Source organism: Apostichopus japonicus, chromosome 12 (assembly GCF_037975245.1).
Source record: "Apostichopus japonicus isolate 1M-3 chromosome 12, ASM3797524v1, whole genome shotgun sequence".
In the NCBI taxonomy this organism is placed as follows: domain Eukaryota; kingdom Metazoa; phylum Echinodermata; class Holothuroidea; order Aspidochirotida; family Stichopodidae; genus Apostichopus; species Apostichopus japonicus.
Genome location: NC_092572.1, coordinates 26,454,989 through 26,479,318, shown reverse-complemented (window position 1 = coordinate 26,479,318; position 24,330 = coordinate 26,454,989). Strand labels below are relative to the sequence as shown.

General features: G+C 32.5%; 1 protein-coding gene across 9 annotated transcripts in view; it reads left to right on the top strand.

Moving 5' to 3' along the window:
- Positions 1 to 24,330, top strand: part of LOC139976802 (transcriptional regulator Erg-like) — an 88,341-nt gene that overhangs the window by 51,308 nt on the left and 12,703 nt on the right. For 4 of the 9 annotated variants that reach the window (XM_071985587.1, XM_071985591.1, XM_071985585.1 and 1 more), the window contains exons 6-9: positions 8,269 to 8,349; positions 15,250 to 15,312; positions 19,876 to 19,929; positions 22,104 to 22,151. In XM_071985587.1, coding sequence (XP_071841688.1) covers positions 8,269 to 8,349; positions 15,250 to 15,312; positions 19,876 to 19,929; positions 22,104 to 22,151 — 246 coding nt within the window. The remainder of the gene's footprint in view (positions 1 to 8,268; positions 8,350 to 15,249; positions 15,313 to 19,875; positions 19,930 to 22,103; positions 22,152 to 24,330) is intronic. The other 5 variants (XM_071985589.1, XM_071985588.1, XM_071985590.1 and 2 more) reach the window with 5 other exon arrangements.

The window sequence follows — 24,330 nt, the reverse complement described above, 5'->3', positions numbered from 1 at the left end:
GTAGATTCCCCGGTACTACTACTTATACTAATAAAAAGATAATCAGCGTGCCGCTAAAAAATCTACAATGTCAATTCTCGGAGCTTCCTGTATAGAGCGAAATTTGTCTGTAATTCGAACACCGTTAATTTCCAGCGTCCAATTCAAAAGTTAAGTTTAGCCTTTGATATAGCCTGTCAGCGACGCTCATTAATATGCATAGGGCTAATGAGCAACACCTGGGGAGAGTATCGCTTTCAATTTAGTGAAAGTTCCATCAAATTTTCGTTTGTTTTGAGGCTTAAACGCGATCAGTAGTCACATTTAAGCCGTGGCCTGCGGTTGCGTTTGTCGAGCGAGCTTCGATTTCGCGATCGTATACAGAGGTATCTCCCCCCCCCCCCCCCCCCGTTTGCACGTTGACTGCGATATTACCCTCTTTTTTCTTTGCATTTCATTTAAGTAAATAAAAAGGAATGAAAAGAAAAGGTTATCTCATATCGCTGTCATGTCACTCGGGAGTAGTTTTTCTTGCAAAGTCACGTCGATTTTGTTCTCATTTTCTGTCGGTAATTTTTGGGTATAAAGGGATGTGAACACGCTGCCTGTTGCACGCTTTAATTTATGCGCGCAAAACTAGAGAGTACTTTAACTCGAAAGAGGTTGTTGCTTAGGCAAAACAAGGAGAAGTTAATATAGCAAAAAGTAAAAAAAAAAAAAAAAAAAAAAAAAAAAAAAACGTGTTGCATTTCTCATTAAAGATCATTGTTTGTTCCCCCTTCTAATAAAAGCATTTGCAAAACCAAGGCAAGCCAATATACATATTCTTATTGAACGAGTATGGCTTGGTGACTTGCGACGTAAAAATGTTGCGGACTGGAGTAAGAGGCTTTGGAATGCATGGCTTCCCATGAGGAACATTCTACCAAGTAGCCACATTGATCTGAACCGATTAGAATTCAAAGACAAACATTACAGTTTCGATTTGGTTTTTCATCGTTAGTTGAACAGCCTAAGGGTAAAATGTTCCATTTTATTTTACGCAAACGACCTAAGATAACAACAAAACCAATTAAAACAACAACAACAGTAGCAGCAGCAACATCAAAAGCAAGAAAAACAAAGAAAACACAAAGAAACACAGACACACACACAAATCACGGCGTAACAATGTATTCAATAACCAACATCTTATTTCGCCAAACAGGTTCTTTAGAATGTGTTATGTGTATTGGTATCACTTAAACCTTTTGATAAAGTAACAACAATGGATTACAAGAATCAGTGGCTTAATTCAAGGGAATAAAGGGAAGAAGGAGCTAGTAGCCATGGGTGTATGAGTGTAGTTAAATTATTTTGGAAAGTCCTACCCACCCCCCCCCCCCACCCCTCCTCGTTCAAAATGAGCCTAACGTAATGTAACCTCTTGGTACAGCCTACACTGTGCAAACATTTATCTCACAGTCTGTCCCAGTTCAAATGTCTAATACTATCGCCATGAAACTATATAATTGAGAAAACAAGAGATTAATGCGTAACCACTGGTTACAAAACACACAATGATATCATGCTACTTCTTGAATAGCCTAAAATCTTCCATTTTTTTAAAAAAACTTTATACCTAGTTTTAAAATTGATCATTGTTTGTAGCATTTTATCTGTTTTCAAATTTTGTATTCTTACGAGCCCTTTCATTTTGGAATCCCCCCCCCCCCCACCACCTCCAGGCAATAATTCCAAGTATCTTGACTTCCATTTATATTTCGGCTTTGTTAAGAATCAAGCGATCAAAACCCACAATACAATTCGGAATTAATAATTAACAAAACTTGCCTCCTTTAAACACAAATAATCGAAACTGATTTTCTCTCGGCATTTATGAAAATGACTTCTAGGCAAAAACACACGTGGCGCTTTCGAAAGAACAAAATAGACAAAAAAATAGTAATAATAATAATAAATAAATAAAATCTAAAAAATATGGAGAAGATGGCGAAGGAAAAAACATCGTCCGGTACTTTTATGAGAGTTAATACGAAGCAACCCGAAATAAGTTTGGTTTTAAGTAAAATAAGGTATTTTATTTTTACTGAATATTCTCGTGAAAAAAAAAGAAGCAAAATTAATACATAATTAGATCTTTTCTGTTCGGGTTATGTGTTCCAAATTATCCCTCAGGTTTTTTTTTTTGCTCTCAAGTCGAATAATTGACTTTTTTCTCTCCCTTTTCATCAAATTTAATACAAATATCTCAAAAGAATAGAGAGACAAAAAAAAAAAAAAATGCTAATAATAATAGGAAAACTTGAATACGGTTGAAGGAAACGAAAATGAATTTCGTTGAGTAAGGTTGCCTGAAAATACCGGAAATTGCGGGAACACAAACATATTCTGAAGTTTGTAGTACAAGTTGAATCGACCGGTGTTATTGATGCCAGGGAATTAATCATGACAATGTCATATATATATATATATATATATATATATATATATATATATATATATATATATATATATATATATATATATATATATATATATATATATATATATATATATATATATATATATATATATATATATATATATATATATATATATATATATATATTTTTTTTTTTTTTTATATATATAAGAATATATAATAGAAGAAGAAAAACTATTATGAAAATAAAACGAATAACAACATGGATTTCTTTTCGTCAGACTAATATGGGGTGTGGGGCAATTTCTTGGAAACTGTTCGATGGGCCATAAATTTATTTTTACGATGTAAGGTCAAAGGTCATATTCACGGGAAGTGTTTAATAATTGACATTAACCAGACTGACATACAATGATGATGATGGTGATGATGATGATGATGATGATGATGATGATGATGATGATGATGATGATGATGATGATGATGATGATGATGATGATGATGATGATGATGATGATGATGATGATGATTGATATTATTATTATTATTGTTATTGTTATTATTATTAATATTATTATTATCATTATTATTATTATTTTGATATCGGCTATATAGCTCTTGTGGCTACTCTGTGGAAATTGCTTAAATATCATGGATGTGTTCAGTCGTAAAACCAAAGTTGTAGCTGATCTAATCTAACGATATACCGAGACGCACGTGTAAGTTTATTCCCAAACAAAAACCGAGCTATTATGACAAACAATGGAATAAAATTGAAAACCATAAGAAATGTATTATTATAAAGATATTAGCCTAAAGCTAACATTAGAATGAATGTATTTATTTAGGTGGCGCCTTGTGCATGTTAATGCGGTTACACGCAAAAAAAAAAGTTAAAAAAGAAGAAAAAGCTAGACTTTTGTCGCAGATCAAAGACCATTTCGTCACCAAGGACAAACGTTCTGCAGAAAACCTCCAGACTATTAATATCTCCTCTCATACACTAAACAAATAATATATGGTTGTTTGTGTTTAGACAAAGTTTATTGTTATTATTAACCGTCATGGTTTCGTTAAGATCAACAAAGCCAAAAGAAAAAGAAAAATAAGAACGTTTTCAAAACATTTAAAGGTTCAAATGTCACGAAATTTACAAAATATATATTTTCGATAGTTTTTTTTGTATCCCCTTCACATTGTCTTTCTTGTTCAAAATGACAAGTTTGCTTCATTTAACATGGTATTTTGCTCAATGAAGAAAAATAAAAGAAAGATGGGAAAATTTCTCATTGTTTAGAATCAGTTTTTTAACTTTTTGTCTCTTCAGCAATTTAAGAGAATAATGACACTTTCCCATCAAACAAAAGGCAGGCATAGTTATAGATTGGTAGAAAAACAAAAAGTGTGGGAATTGTGCTTTCATTAAATCCAGGCCCGCGCTCCAACCACACGACATAATTAGCATAACAATGGTTGCCATGGTAAGTCACGCGCAAGGGCGCACGTGCAATTGTAAAAAGACTTCGGCTAGGCTACACCTTTTCTCCTAACAAGACCATGCACGCTCTCTCCCTCCTCTCTCTACTCTCTCTCTCTCGATAAAAAAGAATGAAAATACGAAGCAAAAAAAAAAAAGAAGACAGAGGAAAAAGTTAAACTACGGGCACAAGAGCTTTAAAATCACTTTAGCAAACGAAGTCGTCTGCCTCCAGGGTTTGTACATGGTTTCTGATTGGATGAAGCGGTAATGATTAAAATGCATAGGCCAATGGGAGTACTTGAAAATTCCATTAAAATAGACTTGGGGTCTTTTCACTCGAAGAAAAAAATTCGTAAGAGGTGCGTTTTTCTATTAAACAAGCGCACACAGTTCTATGGCATTTTAAGTTCGCCAGAAATTCTTCAAGTGTTTTCCAGTGTCGTGTTTTATACAGATTTCGAATCGAATTTCATTGCCAGCCGAAAAAGCAAAAAAAAAAAAGAGAAGTCAAACATTTCTTACAAAGTTCCAGTGAACAATTTCAACGACGAAATTTTTTGGTTTAAAAATCAGTGAAAAAATCAGAAAAAGGCTCAGAACCAAAAAAAAGAGAGAATATTTTACGACGTTTCGATTTGCTTAAAGGGTATATCTCGAAAGAGAGAAAAAATTCGTCTAAGCGATAAATTTTTGTACCAGTCAGAAAATCACTTTTCGATTGTGCGGAAACAGGGGATTGAACGATTTCTCCTGTCTCTTCCTAAACGGAAGTTTATCTGCTTCCCGTACGGAAATAAGCATATATCGGCTGCGAGAAATACTTGAAGAGGACTTAAATTTCCTGGATTGGGCGCTACAACGGAAAAGAAAGCTTTCGATTTTGTTCTAACGGAAATTCAACGCTGTAGCACTGATATTTCTTGGAAAAAGGATGAGATTTAGACCAATTTTAGAAATTTAAGAGGTTTTTTTTAACCTCTAGTTTTATTGCCTTCGTCTTTTTTGAATCTGGCTACAGTGTCATAGAATAAAATACACGAGAGAAGTCGCATTGTTTCACGGAATTTTATGATTTCAAACTCAACTTCATGTATCATTTCCACATGAGTACGAAAAACAAAAGCAACGAAAAACAAAGGAAAGAGATGAGAACAATAGTTGTCAGAACAAGAATTATTGAGTTTAAAAATATAATAGGCTTTTGTTTTTAATTGTTTTATTGTATTATCAACAATTGACTTAGGCTAAATCTGGATAGGAGGATAAAAACAACAACATCAAGCAAAAAGTAAATAAAAACAAACAAACATACTAAATAAACACTTCGAACGGAAGAGCGGCTTTTTACTATTTATTCCAACGCGCATTTGACGAAATACTTTGAGAACAAAATGTTTCTAACAGGTATGTATTAAAATAATACTTTTTTTTCGGGAAATCATTTTCATTTTAATCTCTTTAAACTGTCAGACTTAAATATTTAAAAAAATTAAAAATGGCGAACATTGAATATTAAATATTCGAGGTATTTTAAAAGTGATAAATTCTGCAAAGATATTCATGTTTTTGTTAAAACTTTATATCTAAAACACAAAATACTCAACTCCTGGAAATCGTTGAAAGAGGGATTTAGTGACTAAAATATTACCACATTTGTTCGAAAGAAAGGGAAAAAATATCAATGAACACATTTTAAAGTATTTTTTTCGTTGTAATATTGCTTTTTTTTTGGGGCTGACTTAAAAAAATCTCTACTATTGGAATTATTATGTTGTTGTTGCTATGCTACAATAATTTGGAATTTCAAATTTCTTGTTCTATTTTTATAAAATAATTGCCGACATGTTTTATATCTTGTTATTATGCCAAGCAAGGACAAGAGTATCTCGTTTTTGTATAACCGTGGGAAATTTAACCGACTGCTGTATAATTAACTTACATCCATCAAAATTTGCATAAATTTGCATATATGCATTCTCTCCCATTTGCTATACGAAGTCTGAAAATCTAATCTTTAATCGACTTGTTTTGTTGTGTTTCAGTTGATGAAAAGAAAATAACTGCATTGTTACAATAGCAAATAACTAATAAGTTAGTTCAAAAGTCGAAAGAAACTGTTTTAAGACGATATATAAAAAGTAAACAGATAAATGAATACATATCAGATTTAACATACCGCATTGCCGTATCAGCATTATTGAATCTTTTTTTATGAGAAAGAAACATTGATTTTATGATTTTAAGTATCACGTTCCTACCTACATATGAGATAGAAATGCTAAAACGCGTATTTACAAGTATAATTAAATATAAAATAAGTTGATGTTGTTATTTCAAAGTTGAATTGAGAGAGAGAATATATATATATATATATATATATATATATATATATATATATATATATATATATATATATATATATATATATATATATATATATATATATATATATTTATATATATATTTATATGTACGCATGATGAAATGTTCCACGTGTTGGATAGAAATAACAGTAGAAAAGATGAGGACAACATGTAATGCCTTTAAATCCAACATAATATTTAGAATAGAATAGAAATAACTAGACGCTACACAAATTTTCGGACACCCTGGTCCTTCGTAAGGCGTAAAAAGAGTGATTGAAATATATATATATATATATATATATATATATATATATATATATATATATATATATATATATATATATATATATATATATATATATATATATATATATAAAATGCACAATTTAATAATTCCTAAAATGATTAAAGTCACATCGTATTAAGGTCCTATTTTAATATTGAATGAAATCGTGTGCTTGTTTATCAAATTATATTTCATAAGTACTGGTACCTTACTTTTGGTTTCTCTTCCTCGTAATCAATATCATTATTTCATCTTTGTCCCTTTTTTTGAAACTTTTGTTTTTGACCTCTTCCGTCCGTTTTAATTTCATTTTCATTTCCTAGCAGCATCCGTTCAATCAGATTACTCACTCTCAACCCTTTAGCATTAACTTTGCGTTGAATCTAGTGCAGACACCAATACGTGATATATTAAAACAAACATATATAGACCCACGAATAGGTGAATTATTTCGTTAAAAGTACCGTTATTTACTGTCAAAAAAATATAAATAAAAAAAGAGGAAAGAAAACAGATCAGTCGTTTTAATCATTGATTCTTGAAATACCAATGACTGTTGATAAAGTTCAAAGTTTTATTGGCTTACCTCAACCTAACTTTTGTTTTGGCTGTTTGAAATATTCATTTATTATTCATCTTCAAATGGTTTTAGTTTTAGGAAAAACTGACTGGTTTTGTATTTTTTTTAATGCTTACCCAGCATCACATCCATATTTATAGTATTTTGCGCAAAGCGAAAACGATAACCTATACTGAAAGTACTACAAAGGCGCGCTTTTTGTATTCCAATGAGAACAATACTGCAAAATAAATTTAAGAATAAACAACAACAAAAAAAAAACAAAAGAAAAAAACATGATGATAATAATGTTCCATGTTTATTATCAACCGAGATATGTGATTTATATGTTTAAGTTGAGTAGACAATATCATTGTTAGTTTAAAAATTCGGCAGTATTCAAAGTAATTTTGCAGAAAAGAAATAAATTTCATTGATTTGAAGAGCGGGAAATTTGTATCACCTGTGGTCCAAATAATATACAAAATCCTTTGTGACATCGATGGATATATCCATATATCCATAAATTTATATATCCATATATTTCTAAGAGTTAGGAAACTTCAAATTGTTGTCTTTCACCCACATGTGACTAACACTTCTCAAAAGTAGTGTTATCAATTATCCAGGAAGCTTTTCTGTGTAACATTTTTAAAGTAGTTTTAAAGTCTCTAAAGTAATCCGTAATCTCTCCCCCCCCCCCCCCCCCGGTCTCTCAAGAAAAAAAAACCTTGCTTCTTTTTTACTTGAGCCATTACTCATATACATCAATGTTTCTTGAACACAAAACATGTTCATAAGAATTGAAACACTATCGTAAACAATAACATTAACTCATTCCACAGACCTATACAACGCTTTCAATATATACAGTCTTCCAACAGGCTTATGGACTAATTTACATAACAATAACCGAAGCGGAAGTTGATTTGTTATTGTTATAAACCTCGTCACGAGGAGAGGAACAATAGATGATATATGTCTTAAGGAAGAATCTGCTTTTTTACATTTTATATATCTTATAGTTTCATATTGAAATATGGTAATTCGGTTATTTTAATACTGTTACGGCGTCGAATGTAACAAACTTTTCAGACAATTAATTTCATATTTTGAACTTTATTTATTTATTTATATATTCTTCTTCTTCTCCTTCTCCTTCTGCTTTTGAAGAACCTTCTTGTGCCGCCGATTCTCTGGGTAGGAGTAGGCCTAATGTTTGGTCCTCAGCCCACGTGCCTGTTACGACTAAAGGTGAGATTAAATGCTTAACCTATCCATCATTACGTTTTGTTAATCTGCTTAATCTTTTAACCCTCGCTAATTCTTGGAAAACTGGCACTAACCCTTTACGTTCACAGATAGTTATTACTAATCTTTAAAATCGGGGTAAAATTTAAGAGATAAAATGATCAAACGTTAATATTTTTCACATTGTTTGTTTCAATAAAAACTTTGAGTCCCTTATAGGAGAATAAAAAAGAACTCTATGTATAACTAGATGTTATGGTTAAGTGTGAAACTTCGTTTGTTCGGCTTATCCCGTTAATACCCGGAAAATATCTCCGTCTGTTAGTCTCCTTAATAGTAAGATGAGAGGATTTATCCGTATAATCCCTTATCTAAAGAATACAATGATAATTCAGCATTTGCTTATCCTCTACGCTTTATTTATAATAATTCGATTGAAAAACTTCAAATCTTACTGATTTAAATAGGAAAATTAAATTTGTAGAAATTATATATAATGAATAAAATACGATTACCAGGAACAAGTGTATGTCTACGACACAGGGGGTAGCTTGAAATGATAGTTGGTATAAGCTAAAGTTAGCCTTTTTTATGTAATTATTAATTGTTCAGGACCATCAACATTTCAAAGAAAGAAAGCAAATACAGAAAAAAGAGAAGTAAACAAAACAACAAACAAACAAAACAGAAATAAACAAATGAAAAACAAAAAACCAAAGAAAGAATCGAAGGCTTCAAAATGTCCAAGGTACTCAATTTAAAGGAGTACTTCAGTAATCAAAGCAACTTGCTCTTATGTCACAAAGGAAAGAGGAAGAAGGAATGAATTCTTTTATCCATTTCCTTCGGAAACATATCGATCTATGATTAACGGAAATCTAACTGTTGGAGTTTTCAATGCACAACATGTAGACTACAGACACATTTGAGCTATGTAAACGCTGTTGTTATTACAGACATATGTATGTATGCATGTATGTATATATATATATATTTATATATATATATATATATATATATATATATATATATATACATATATATAAATATATATATATAAATATCTATATATATATCTAAAGATATATTTTTAAACGGTTATCTGTTGGAAATTCAGAACAGTGCAGAAACTTCCAGCCTCCACCGGGATTCGAACCCGGTCCTCCCGCTTTATATGCGGACACCCTAACCAACTAGGCTATGGACGCTGATTGTATGTCCAGAGGTTCGAACCCAGTTAGGAATGTCGTAATTTCATTGTAGGCGTTTGTCACCTGTATCGAACAATACTAGTCATGTTTTGGTGACATATTTGCCTTACTCTAGAGATCAAACATGATGCTAACCAATCCGAAATATTGATGATTTCGACCATAACAAAAAAACAAAAGCTTACCCCACCCCTCCCCCCCAAAAAAAGAAAAGAAATTGTCTCCCCCTAAAACAAATGAGAAACATATGAAAACCATACTACAATATAATCCTTTTACATGGTATATATACACGTGAAAATGTCGATAGACCTTTATAGTTATGCGGAAGAACTTCCTTTAAAATATTCTATATACTGTTTGATATGTCGTTTTGCGAAGGGATTCACTATCTTGTTGACCGCGATATATGCTCAAAAGACAAAAAATTGACTCTTAAATAGTCACTTGTTCGGCTCCTCTCACTCGTTCAATGTCTGGAAAAATTGTCAAATTATTCGGCTCTTGTTTCTGACCAAGCTTCTTTTTTTTTCTCTACTTATTGGGATGAAATCTTCACACACAGGAAGACCACTCGAGCTCAACAAGTAGTACAGGAAAAAACAGTCGGGAGCGTACGCCCAGAGGCGTTCCGCCTCCTCACACGCGCCTTAATGGCTTTGATAGATTCGTGAATTTTACTCGAAAAAATATGAATTAATTCTCTCTCTCAAAAAATGATCATGTACTCGATTGATGTGAAGTTTTTGAGTTCACACAGAGAAAAGAGATAGATAGATAGAGAGAGAGAGAGAGAGTTGTTTATAGTTGTTAATAAGGAAGGCTTTGACTTGTATGCTTTCATTCTTTACATAAAGATAAAACATATCGCTTTCCTATTTCCTTGTTTTAAATTTTCGTAAGCATTGTTTACGTTTACTAAAATTACGAATAAATTATGGTTCACCAATTTTTTTTTCTGTAAGGTTAATTAAGTATACACAGAAACGTACTAAACCTATATGGTTTAAGGATATTATTGAGAAATTGACGTTTTTATCAATTTTTTCAATCTTTCATATATTATGTATATCCTTTGTAAATTAATATACACGCCCCCACAAAATATAGAGATTAAGGTAAACATAGTAATTAAACCATTCAAACCCATTTGGGTTGTCACGTGAGGATCTTGTATAGTGGGGTGTTCTCCTACTGAAGAAATACCAAGAAAATGAACCTAACTAATTAACTAACTAGCTAACTTACTTACTAATGAACAAACAACTAAGTAAACAGCCAGACGGACATATAGACAAACACACACAAAACAAAATAAGGTTCAAGTGTTTTCAGCTCGGAAAGACGTTAAAGGAGTACTCCGTTGTGAGCGTGGATATGAAATTGAAAAGTAACAACCATAATAAGAAAGTACGCCCTTTGCGCTCCAAAGAGGCGCAATTGTGGCGCACATTTATTGAGAAAGAAAATTGGTAGCCCTTTTAAGACAAATAAAATAAATGAATGGTTCACCTTAACAACTCGGTGTGTATAGTATTAGGTTATACAGATACAAAATGTTACTGAAATAAAATAAAATGAAATGCTTAGTTACCGTAATTAAAACAAATCTAGACAATTGAATTTTGTTAAGGATTTAAAGTTGCACAACTTTTGTTTACTGAATATAATTACCGCGCCCATACTAAGAAAACAAAAGAAACACGTAGCGAAAAGACACGTGTAATAACCAGCTATACAGGGCTGATTAGATGCGTGTCGTCTTGATGAATATTCATTAGTTTCAATTTTAATGATTAAACCATCAATTACTTATTGTGATTACAAAAAGACTACAGAAACAGAGAGACGAAAACAGTCCCAAGACAACGGTAATGAACGGTTAGAATGGAGGGCCAATTAGAAGCGTGCTTCACTATGAATATTCATAATTTACGAATTTAAATATCAAAATATCAATTTCCTCGTGAATTTGAATACTGTACCGTAGTAAGAAAAAAAGAAGAATAAAATAAAAGAAAATAGTAACAATATATTTGTGATGACCAGTTTGCTAACAGTTCTATTTAGAAGCGTGTCATTCATGAATATTCATGTAACTTTTTAAATTAACATAACAACATACTACTGATATAAACTAATAGCCTCATTAACTGAAATATAAACTTGCTTGCGCGATACATTACTGCGTTCATTTTTATTGTTCTATATTTTCGTCAGAAAATGGCCCAAAAAACAAGTAAATTATCACACTGTCCTAACTGCGGCTATATGTGTTCGTATTATAATTAACTATAATACCTCATAAGACAACGTGCGGGAATGAATCTCTCGACAGAAAAAAGAGTCTTGTTTTGCGATAAGAGACCATTGACTACACTATAAGAGTCAACTAACCATGTAATGCATTTGACTCAAGTGGCTTGCTGAGGTTTCTCTCCAACATGCAATTAACTACGGTGTTGTCACCACATTAGCCTATTTTAGTAGTTCCTTGTCTACACTGAATAGAATAAAAAACACAAAAAGAAAAAAAGGGAAAAAAACTGCGTTGCTACATGCGAATTCAAGTACCCTTCAAGCCTATGCTTACTTGAAGACGATATTCTGAATTTTAGTGGGTAGGGTTGGATCGAGTGTATACGGATTACAATCTCTTGTAGTCCCAACTGAGGTCTTGAAAATCCCAACATAAAAAAAAGAAGATAGACTGAGGTCTTGAAAATCCCAACATAAAAAGAGAGAGAGGAGAGGAATAGAGGGGGTGGGGGGGGGGTCAATATTTGGTAAGAGACAAACTGATAGATTTCATTATCGGAATTTTGGTGTGGAAATCTTGTAAATTTATATCATTATTAATAGTTAAGTTAACAAGATATAAATATATGTATGCATTGAATTTAGTATGGATACATTTATATAGAAATATGTTACATCATAGTAATAATAATAATAATAATCATTCAATTAATCCAAACAAACGAACGGACGAACGAACAAACAAACCGAAAGACTAATCATCATAAAAAGATCATTATTAAAGACATTATTTAACAAGTAACAAGGACTAATGTTTTAATTATTTTTTTATAATTAAGGCTAAATTTGAAAAAAAATTGAAAAACCCAGAGATACATGAATGATGGAAATATAGTTGTATATTTGTATAGTATGTTTTAAAACAACATCTCCACATTTTGATTACAATTTCATGAATTAAGAAAATGTTTGACAGTATCATTTAAAGGGATTCGATGACGTGTACATGAAAACAACAGAACGCTCATGAAAATAAAACCAAAATCACCAATTTTGAGAGATTTTTAAAAGGTCACGTTATCACTTTAAAGTTACTCAAAATGTTGAGAGAACAATGTAAAAATAATCAATTTAATTGATGCATTAATTATCTAGATTTTCCCCCCTTATAAATAGTGTTTTATTCTTCGTTGTTTAGCAGTTTATGAAGAATGAATTTAGTCAAATCGCTTATTTCTACTTTCTAATTAATCTTACCATTATGGAATGCGAGCTAATACAGGTTTGCCGACCCTCAGTATTTTTCTTCTAATGGCATGTTTAACTTACAAAATAAAATAACGACAAATTAAATGTACATAAAACTAACTGCATAGATGCTCATACAAGCGGCATACGGTGAAGAGAAATTTTCTTGAATTAACCTTTCTCAAACGTTGATAACATGTTTGGATGACCCTGCCTCGCTATCATAACCCCTTCATATCCCTTTTTACCTTTTAGCCCCATCCACTCCACTCCTCTCCCCCCCCCCCCGCCCCTTTCCCCTCCACATGCCTCTAATATACTGTTAAATCACCAAACTCGCCCTCTTACTTCATTATTAATTGACATAAACCCCCCAAAAAACAATAAAAACAACAACCATTTCTATACTTCCCTTTTAGTTCTATGAAATATTATTCATAACGACATACATTGCTTTAAAATTTGATCAAGATCCTCTTGATTTGAATTAAGGTACAATTATTTTTCCACATGACTTCACGTGATTAAGAAAAAGCCTCAACGTAGTCGACAGGGCGAAATGTTTTTATTACTGTCTCTAAGGATACAGCGAATTTTTCATATCAAAAAAGAAATAACTTTTAATTATTCCCAAAGGAGGTGCCTTTAGAGTGATCTTAGCTTCCTTGAATTCACCGCTTTGGATTTCAAGTGATCCATTTTTAAGGCTTTAAGAGAGATAACTTTTTTTCTTCTTCTTCTTTATTTTTGAGTGTGTAAGGAAGAGAGGGAGTTTCGTTTTAGCAATAGGACACACGTGAATGGTTGAATAGCATGCATGGTACACTTAAACAAACACATCTGTTCATAAAGATTCATGCGTCGTTTGGATGGATATATATATATATATTCATCCACACCTTTGGGAATATAGAAACATTTGTTACCGCTTTTTTTTTCTTTTTAAATGGCAAATATGTTTTAATAAATTTGTTAAGTTGTCATCTAGAGTTCATGGGTCCCCCCCCCTTTTGTGTGTGTGTCTTATTCTATCTCTCATGGGAGGATGTGTCAGTAAAAATTGATTTCAAGTAGATGAGCTTTTAATTAAATTTCCGAGATTCAAGAACTAAAGGAGCATTCATGCGAATATATATATATATTGATATGAAAATATATATATATATATATATATCGTGAATAGAGAAGAAAAAATACATATATAATAAAATAAATAAATAAATGCTATTGGGCATTCAAAGGTTCTGATGTATAGAGGGACGTTATTTCTATAAAAAAAAAAAAAAGAAATGGAGGGAATTTGTTACATATTTCGGTAAAAATGCCAAACGATTATGAAACAATGGAACAGTAAAGTTAAAGCTATTTATAAATTGTATAAGTTAAAGATGGAACAATTCGAATCCTGAAGAGATTTCGAACTAAACAAAGGAAAGAAAATGATAAATTATTTTCTTATTGTCATATCTTACATATGGGTATTGCTGTGTGACAATTGTTCTCAAGTTGTCAAATGAGTGTGTTATAAGACAAATAGCCCATTGTTACAACGCACATAAGTCATTGTTAATATGCTAAATATACGTATTGATACTAGACAATACGGCAAAGTGTTAATAATGTACCTTTTCAAGAAGTTATTAAAAGGAATACGTCAATGTAAACTCCGGGTCACCTCAAAAGTTAAACTAATTTCAAATACCGTTCATATTACCAGAAAACAATAGCCCATTGTTATATTTCACATCTCTTTGTACTTTCTTTATATGCATTGTTCTTTCCAAGTTCCTAAAGTGTAGACAATTTACTTGCATTTTTATTGAATAGTAATTTTTTCCCCGAAATATTCTGACGAATTTATCTTGCATCTCACATTTTGGAAGATATTTGGAGGACAAAAAGAAAAGCGGAAACATGAGCTCTTGTGATGGCGCACTTCTGCAGTGACTAAAAAAAAACGTAAGAACACAATGCATAAAAAACAAAAACAATAACAATAAAGCGAATAGTGTGTTCTTCAAATTCAAGGAAATTTGTAAAGCAAAATCAGATAAGACAATAAAATATAAAAAAAACTTGAAAAAGAAAAACAAAAAAAGGGATTGTAGAATTGTTGGCATCATTTGACCAATTTTGACCAACTTTATTCTAGCTTGTAACGAACTCTTTTTCTGGTCTCTTGCAGTGTTTAATGACAGTTCCCCGCCATCACAAAGAGCTATTGATGGTTCCAGCCAGATAAAAACAGGTGAGGCCCTTAAACGTTTTGAGAGTTTCCGCCCTCCCTTTACATCCCCAAACCCCCATGATTAGGATATTTTACTGAAAAGATAATGGAACTGATAATAATGACTAGGCTTAGGTGGGAGAGGGGCAGGTGGGGGGGGGGGGCGGGGTGAGTGGACTGAGGAATATAGTTTTTATTTTTAAATTGAAAATAGATTGAAAATAGATTCGGTAAAAGAAGACGAAAGACTAAAAACTTACAAAAACTTCATCAAAAGCTTGTAATTTGTTAAGCTAAATAAAAGTGCGAAGGATAATTACTCATAAATTACAAAGACTCAACCGAATAAATGTTAAATTGAAGAAGATATTTGTAAAAGTAATATAAACAAGCGAGCAAACTTTACTCCTTATAAAATATAACAATCAATTTCATAAAAGAAATTCCACATGAATGCACAAAGCTAACGAGAAAAACCCAACTTTCAATATATTAACTGTAATTGACATAATAATTAATTAATCCCGATGAATAAATTTGACTATTTGAAACTATCGAAATTTAAACAATTAAAAAAAAACATACCTACATAAATAAATAACTAAAAAAATCAAACAATAGCAAACCACAGATCAGCTATTGTGTTAAGACTTTCAAAGAATAGAGTTGATGTAATAAATAAAACGAATATCAATATCGTAGCTAAGGCTATTTATGAATATTCATAAAATTATTAATGTTTGAACGTTCATGTTTGATATGCTACAGGTTAACACTTAACGTCTTTTCAACTGTCATGTTTTCATATGAAAAGCCTTTATAAGCTTTCAAGGCAGAAATGATTACCGCATTTAGTCCTTTCCGAAGGAGTTGAAATTTAAATTATGTTGCCGTTAGCATTGCGAGACGCTCCCTAGCCCCTCCCCGACCAGCCGATACTCATAGCTCGCACAGTAACTACTGGTGCTAGCTTTAACACATGTTACTGTGTTAAGAACACATAGTAGTAATTACTGATGCACGGTTGTGGGACATCAACAGTAGTAACATGTGTTACAGGTGGCACCAGTAGTTACTGTACTAGCTACGTGTTTGAAGTAAAGGGGGTAAGGTACCGCTTGATTCCAGTTCACACCTCTCTTTAAATTACGCCAATTCGTCATACCGAGAACGAAGAAAGGCCATGTTCGGGTATATCCATAGTAGGCCTGCTTATAGCATAAAACGACTAGATATGACTTCATATATTAGAATCGCGTATTAATGAACTCGCACTCAATGATTGGTACAGCAACTGCTGTTCATGTCCCACAACCGTGCATCAGTAATTACTACTTTGTGTTCGTAACATGTGTAACATGTTTTACAGGACATGAACAGTAGTTACCGTACGAGCCATGAGTATCGGGTGCCTCCTACCCTCAAAAGGCGATTTGTAAACACAGTACACAGTATACCCTATCATGTTAAATAAATTTTAAAAAAAATACACGAGGTTTTGATATAAAAATCTGAACAAAAGCATTCCGTTTTTATTTTCTATGATCTTTCGGTCAGTGCTGCAGGGTCTTTGTCATTTTGGGCCTATCTTGAAGGACAATCTTTAATCTCTGAAACTGTCACCTCTTCTTCTTGGGAGTATAAACATTAGGTCTGTTTTTCCATCAAACAACATTGATCGGAACCGCTTACGTCAATCTCTTTTCTTACTATTAACAACCTCTTTTTGTGTTGCTTTTTCTTCTTTATAATCTTCGCGTTCAATCATTAGAGTTTATTTATCCCTTAGTTTACTTAGTCTGTTGTAGATTGTTTATGGGTCCTATTCTTCGCCATCTTTGAATTAAACTGAATAAAGTTACTTATTTAGTCAACTAGCCACGCGAGCGGTAACCACAAACTTTTGTCGAAAGCTAAGCCCCACTTGTGATAATCCCTGCCTCTTTTTTTTTTGTAGCCAAAGCCATCCCCTTTTCTTATTTTTTGCTTAGGTATAATAGAAAGTAAGAAGAAGAAGAGGGGGAAAAAATCTCTTACGTAAGCGAGAGAACTAACAGATATAAAAGAAACTACAAATGACTTGTTTGATTTGAACACTTACAAAAAAAAAAGAGAGAAGAAAAGAAAAAGAAAAAGGCACGAGTTACTTTTGAAGGAGCCCTAAATTAATCTCGCCAAATACCACGCGACCATGAATTAAAATCGGGAATAAGGCGAACGTAAAAGAGCAATACAAAGGTTAAAGTTCCTACAAAGGAATTTCATTTGGGGGGAGAGACACACGTAAGAGAGGTTTGATGGGCGAGGGAGGTTGTGGGTTAGGGGGTTAGGGATTAGGGTAGGAATGTGGGAGGGGCATCAGGGATGTAAGTATACAAAGAGAGCGACATCAAGTAATACAAAATTAGAGAGGGAAATTATGTAGAATTTCACACCCCAAGAAAACGAAAATAGATAAATGAATTCATAAAATAATACAAACTTCGTCAGAGCCGGTAGTATTAACTAAGGCAATTTTTCTCTTAATAAATAATACTTCATTCATATACCTTCCATTGAAACTACATTCTTTTAGGAACCCCCCAAAACACACATAACAAAAGAAGAGAGGAATATATGTTTTTGGTGCATGGCATTTATTGTGTGTGAGAGTAAATGGAGATACAGACTATAGCTGGGCAGGAGTCGTACAAGGGGGATGGAGGGGGGGGGTAGACACTTTCGAATTATTCAAAAATGATGAAGCAAGTATACATAATGACGTGTTGTGTTTTATTTAGCAATTGAAGTGTTGTTATAAAATAAGTAATTGTTGCACGTAAAACGACTTGAGTAAGTCTCGTAACGTGAGATAAAACAATTTTTTGTTCTAAAGTTATTACCCTCCTTCCTCCCATAAAAAAAGAAGAAAAAATCGTGCCTATAATGTCTTACAATGGAAAATAATAATGACAGTAATAAAAATCATAATAATGATAATAATAATAATAATAACAATAAAAACCAGGCGAAGAACAAAACAATGTACGTAATCGCCGGCGGCTATTGGGTTCCACTCGCGTTTTGACGAATTAAGAGATATATATCTAAAACCATTTGACACGAAACACCTGATTGCGTGGGGCGTTTATCGTCGCTCAACGTTAATGAAGAAGCCAATTACATATTAGACTGGGATATTATGCATAAAGACCATGTATGTATATGTGTGTGTAAGTATATATGTCTATACACACACACATCTATATATACATATATATATATATATATATATATATCTATATCTATATATATATATATATCTATATATATATATATATATATATTTATATAAATATATGTATCTTTATATCTATATATATATATTTATATGTACGCATACTACATGAATATATATACACACATTTAGATGGATAAAGCGCAATGCATTACTTATAGTAATATTAACACACAACGTAAATATAATAACTAATAAAGAAACGGTTCGTTAACTCCGCAAATACACCACCAACGTCCCATGTTTTGACAGTTTCGAGACGAATTGGGTGGAAGCGGACGTTGCGTTTCGCTTCAACCGGTGCTTACCGTAGGCATTCCCTCATAAAACCCGCTTATTTTCGGGTAATTTTCTGCTTGGAATGACTAATGCCCCCGTACATATAAATAAATCGATGTAAGTCTAAAGAACTTGGATTTTTTTTGGGGGGGGGTGGGGAAAGATTTAGTGAGGAAGTATTGAACCTAATGAAATACTGCTAATCATTAAGTCAAAGATTTTAACAGGTCTTTGTATCTGAAAATTTAATTACCTGGATAATCTTTGCTGGATTGATGAACGCCTGTTGCGGCGAGCCTAGCTATATCATCAGGGGGTCTCTCATTCAAACACTATCTAAACCTATGAGATTACCGTTTCAAATATAATACCTAATTTTCCCTCAAGAAAGGAAGAGAGAAAATGAGAAAGTGAGATAGACTGCAGAGAAAGGAAAAATAGCAGAAGAAGAGTAATAATGAAAAGAAAGAAAGATGGAATTTAGATCTGTGTTAAGAATGGAAGCTGATTATTCTGACTGTTTTTGTTTTGTTTAATTTATTGTTTCTGAAGTTAACATTGAATAAATGTCTTTCTTTATTTTGGAATTATGCAGTCTAGTTGTAATTAAACAGGTGTACTTAACGTTTTTCACAAAAATTGATTAAGTATTTCACAAGTAACATTTGCAAAACAGACCAAACAAGAAATAGAAAAAAAAATGGATTCTGTTTTATATTTGCTATTAATAACGATACCTATTGCAAATAGCCTATATGTCAAATAGATATTCTATAACATTATTTTCGGTCGGCCAAAGTTAGCCTCCCCCCCCCCCAATAAAAAACAACACATTTTCACCATAATTCATTGTTACTAGTTATTCAGTTTTTCTTTCGAATGCAAACTACAAATAGTTTTTGAAGTGAATAAAAGAAATATATATATATATATATTATCGCAATATTCATAAATGGAAAGAGTGAGGAGAATATTTCGTATATATTTTGACAACGAACGATCTGGATTTTTTTTATCTGTTCGTTTAGAACAATATTTGGAATCGCTGACCTCTGGAACTCAGCCTAGGTTCAGGCCTGCAGGTCCGTATTCACTAACATTTTGTCTTTGAGAAATACCCCCCTCCCCCTCCCCCTCCCCCTCCCCCTCCCCTCCACAAAAATTTACTAACTTGGTCTTCTGAAATCCTTACTTTGCCTTGGTTTTAACGCTGTGTTTTTCTGACGAAGCCCTTGCAAAATTGAAATATATATAGTCGTTGGTGGTTATAATCATTTTGTGACTATATAGCATTAACAAGTTTTAGACTTATTTATCCCAAACCAGAAAAGCTTGTATACCACAAATTTACCCCCCCCCTTTTTTACCTGTATTCAAATATTTTTTTCTTTTCGTCACATTTTATCACTTCTGCTTGCAATGTCGTTGGACTTGAGAGAGGATTTTTTCTATTCGGTTAATGTGTCTATTGCTCAATCGAATATGTTACTAAATAACACAATATTCTCGCAAAATTCAATACAGAATGATACGTTGTACCATGAAAGGTGTGTGTCTTAACTTAATCCTATTGCAAATAAATAATAAAATAAACAAAACATATTAAAAAAATACGTAAAAAAAACATCAAAACGGACGAACGAACGAACAAACATGAAGTTACGTAACTAATGCAATGTACCTTATATATGATGTAGAAATTGTTGAGTAAACCAATCACACGTTATTACACTCTTGATTATTAGCATCAATGACATATATCTCTGTTATGACGTCAGAGCAATCTAAACTCAAACAACAACAATAAAGACATTTTTTTTTTTTATGGAGGTCTACGCAATTTTACAGTGTAGTTTAACAGGTCTCAATGCCAAGTAACACGTCACGTGGATGTGAAATGGAACAGTAAGGGAGGGGGGGGGGTGCATGGTCGTAGGAACCATAGGGGTCCTTTTATATACCTCATTGTTACTATGATTATACCAGGCCAATTTGTCAGGTTCTATCGTGTAATTAACACCACCCTAAAGATTAGGCTACATCACCAGCAATGCACCTTTTTACTTTCTTTTTTTCACAATCAAGAGTTTATTTAACAGTATACGTTTAAATCCGATTGTAAAACACAACAATACTAAGTAGCAGTTTGTATTTATTTTTCAAGCCAGCTATTGTGAACGTCCCCATGGCATAGCTTAATCAGATTATTAAAGCAATGTGGTGGATCCTTGCAGTATATTCAAGAAGAAGAAGAAGAACAAAAATGAACAAATTTCTTAGTTCTAGCCTGGAATCTGGATATGCTTGTAGCAACGCATTCGGAGAGTTTCGAATATGTCTATAAGTTAAAAATAAAATAAAGTGTCCCTTTCCTTTTCTGTAAACGAAAAAATCTTTGACATGAAAATGAAACTGAAGTGTTTTTTTTCTTTCTAAATCTACTTTCATGTAGAGGTTTAAAACTAAGACTCGTTTTTCAAATTTTTACTCGGCGAATAACAACTATAAATGGATTTTGGTTTAGGTCAACTTTAGACAAAAGGTGAAAAAAAAAGAAAGAAGAATGATAGAAAATGGATGTAAATACTGCGAGGGTAAAAAAACCTGAGATCATATCCTACTAAAAATGTTTTCATAATTAAATCTTTATATCGCTCCCCACGTTTGATAAATATTAGCACAAGTCCTTACCCAACCCACGCCTCTGTTGTAACGTGGTAATAATGGACATGCGCACAAGTTCAATTCAATATAAGACATGATTTTGTTTTTGTGTTTTTTGGAAAGCAGATGTATCGGCTTAGAGTGAGAGAGTGTGTGTTGCTTTAAGCGTTTTTGGGTTTACCATCAGTATGACTAGCGCAACAACAGACTATTGGTAACCTGCCACGCGTCTTTAATCGGCCTACGTGATTATCTAAAATAGGCTACTACCTGTTGGCCATATAAAAAATCAAACAAAATCGAGATGACCCTACAAACCCTTCAAATAGCTCCGTCACATCAAGTTCTCAAAAGAGAAGTTTGATTCAGCAAGCACAGATGGATGCCATGTTTGCTCCGTCCACCTCTATCAAGTATATCTCCGTGGTATCAATTTATTGACTGTTTGTCTCGCTGTTTTGAATAGTAAATTTTGCTGGAATTTTTTTGCGGATTTTTTAAATTTTGTCTTTGTCTTTGGGGCCGAACAGTTTTAATTAAAGAACAATGGCAACAGCCTTGACCCTTACTTCTTGTATGTTTACCCGTACAGATCCGTATCAAGTTTTTGGTCCAACCAGCAGAACACTTTCGAATCCAGGTAAGCACTTTATACTTATTTCATTAGATGCACAGTTCATGGACAATTCCAAGGCCGACAATCAAATTGTGTCACCCGGAAACTACATTAATAAAACATAACATACAAAATTTATAACATTGATACAAAAGCACACCAAACTATGTGGATTCTTTTGAATAAAGAGAGTAGAACAATTGACGCTGGAAGCTTCATTAAGAGCCTTTATTTGTTTAAAGTAAAAGAGCTGTGTTGTAATGTAATTATAATAAAGAATGAACCACATCCGAGAGAAATCGCAAAGACATACACAGAAAGATAAGAACCTTCAGATCCGACACAAAAGGACGCATGTTTTTCAGTATATATCAAAAGCAAGAAGAAAAGAGAAAAAATAACAAAACAAAGGCGTTTAAGTTTCTAATCAAGAAGATGATTATACAATATGCAGGAAGTAATATGAATGTCTTTGGGAGTACAGCTATAAGATTCTGTTGTCAGGTGAACAACACAAAAAAACATAAGAAGATTTATAAATAAATTACTTTGCAATAATGTGTTAGAAAAAAAATAACCTTCAGGTCGCACGTAGCCTATACTGACTGACATATAGCTTCGATAAAAAACAAGAAAAACAGAAGACGAAATCAAAACGAAAGAACTCTCATACGTATAGATGAAAGAAAACCCAGATTGCTACAGAAATATGTAGATTTGGGTTAATGTATTAATATCTTTAATTCTTGTAATATTTTGTTTTATTTGACATGACTAAATCCGAAATTTCTCTCATACGCAATAACTAAACACCCCTTATCTTACATTAGGACACTATTATGTCAGACTTCAACAAAAAAAAAAAAAAAAAAAAATATATATATATATATATTCAAATTTCAAACATGACGTCATATAAAGAAAGTTAAAACCGTTAAAATAACAAATAAAAGAGACAGAAAAACTAAAAGAAATAAGAAGAAAGAGAAAAGGAGTTAGAAAAGAAGAAAAAGGCGAATGAAACTGTCATTCATTTCATTGCTTCTCATCTGAAGTACTAGTCACGAGTAATACCTTCGACATCAATATTAATAATAATAATAATGATAATAATAATAATTACACAGGGCTGTCAAACTCAAAGAAGATCATGGCATAATTAAATCCTATATCTTCAAGAAGCTAGGAGAATATTTTTTATTAATAGATCCACCCGTGCGTGAACTCTCTTTTTGCGTCGCGATAGTTTTAGACGTCAGGTCTCGTGCGCCATGCAATCTCAGGTCACGTGCCCACTCCATGCACCTGCAACGACGTCGGATCGGGGCAATTCTGTCTCCTGATTTTTTTTCTCGTATATCTCCTTTAGATTAACTTTGCAATGGTTATCTCATGACTATATATATATATATATATATATATATATATATATATATATATGTGTGTATATATATATACACACATATATACACATATATGTGTATATATATATATATATAAATAATAATCTTCATTACGATGATGACGTCATGGTGTCGTCATCTTTACTGCTCAGTAGATTATCATCATTCGTGTAATTTGTGTCGGAGTAATTTTTGTCTAATCACGTGACGACACTACTTAAGCTGTAGTAATCACTTTAAGAATCTTTCAAATGCACACAAAAAAAAACGAGAAAGCAAATAATCACAACACTAAAACAAAAGAAAGCTAATTAACACAAACCAATTAATAGAAACGTAATCGCGGGTAAAATGCATGGTATACGGTCGCCGTTGAGTAGTCAACACTAATTTAACTACTGTATATATCTGTTTATCACAGCTTTATTGTGTAATGTCGTCAAAGACAGCTGGCTAAAGCTAGTCTCAATGACGTCAACACCCATTTGATCTGAGTCATTATTTCATATACGCTTTTCTATCTTTGTATATGGTTTGATGTCTTTATTGTTTTTGTGTTATTTCTCAATGGGCTGTAGTCATTTTTTTGTAGTCAGCATTACTGGACGGAGATAATATCGTTCTGTAATTCCCTTTAATGTCATGTTGTCATTTGTCATATTTATTTTGCTTTTAGTTCCTTGTTTACCAAATTGTCTGATTTGACTTACCAATGGATGAAGTCATCTCGTAGTCAATAATATAGTAAACGTATACATTGTGTCTTGTTGTAACTCAAAATATCATACGTCATTCTGTTA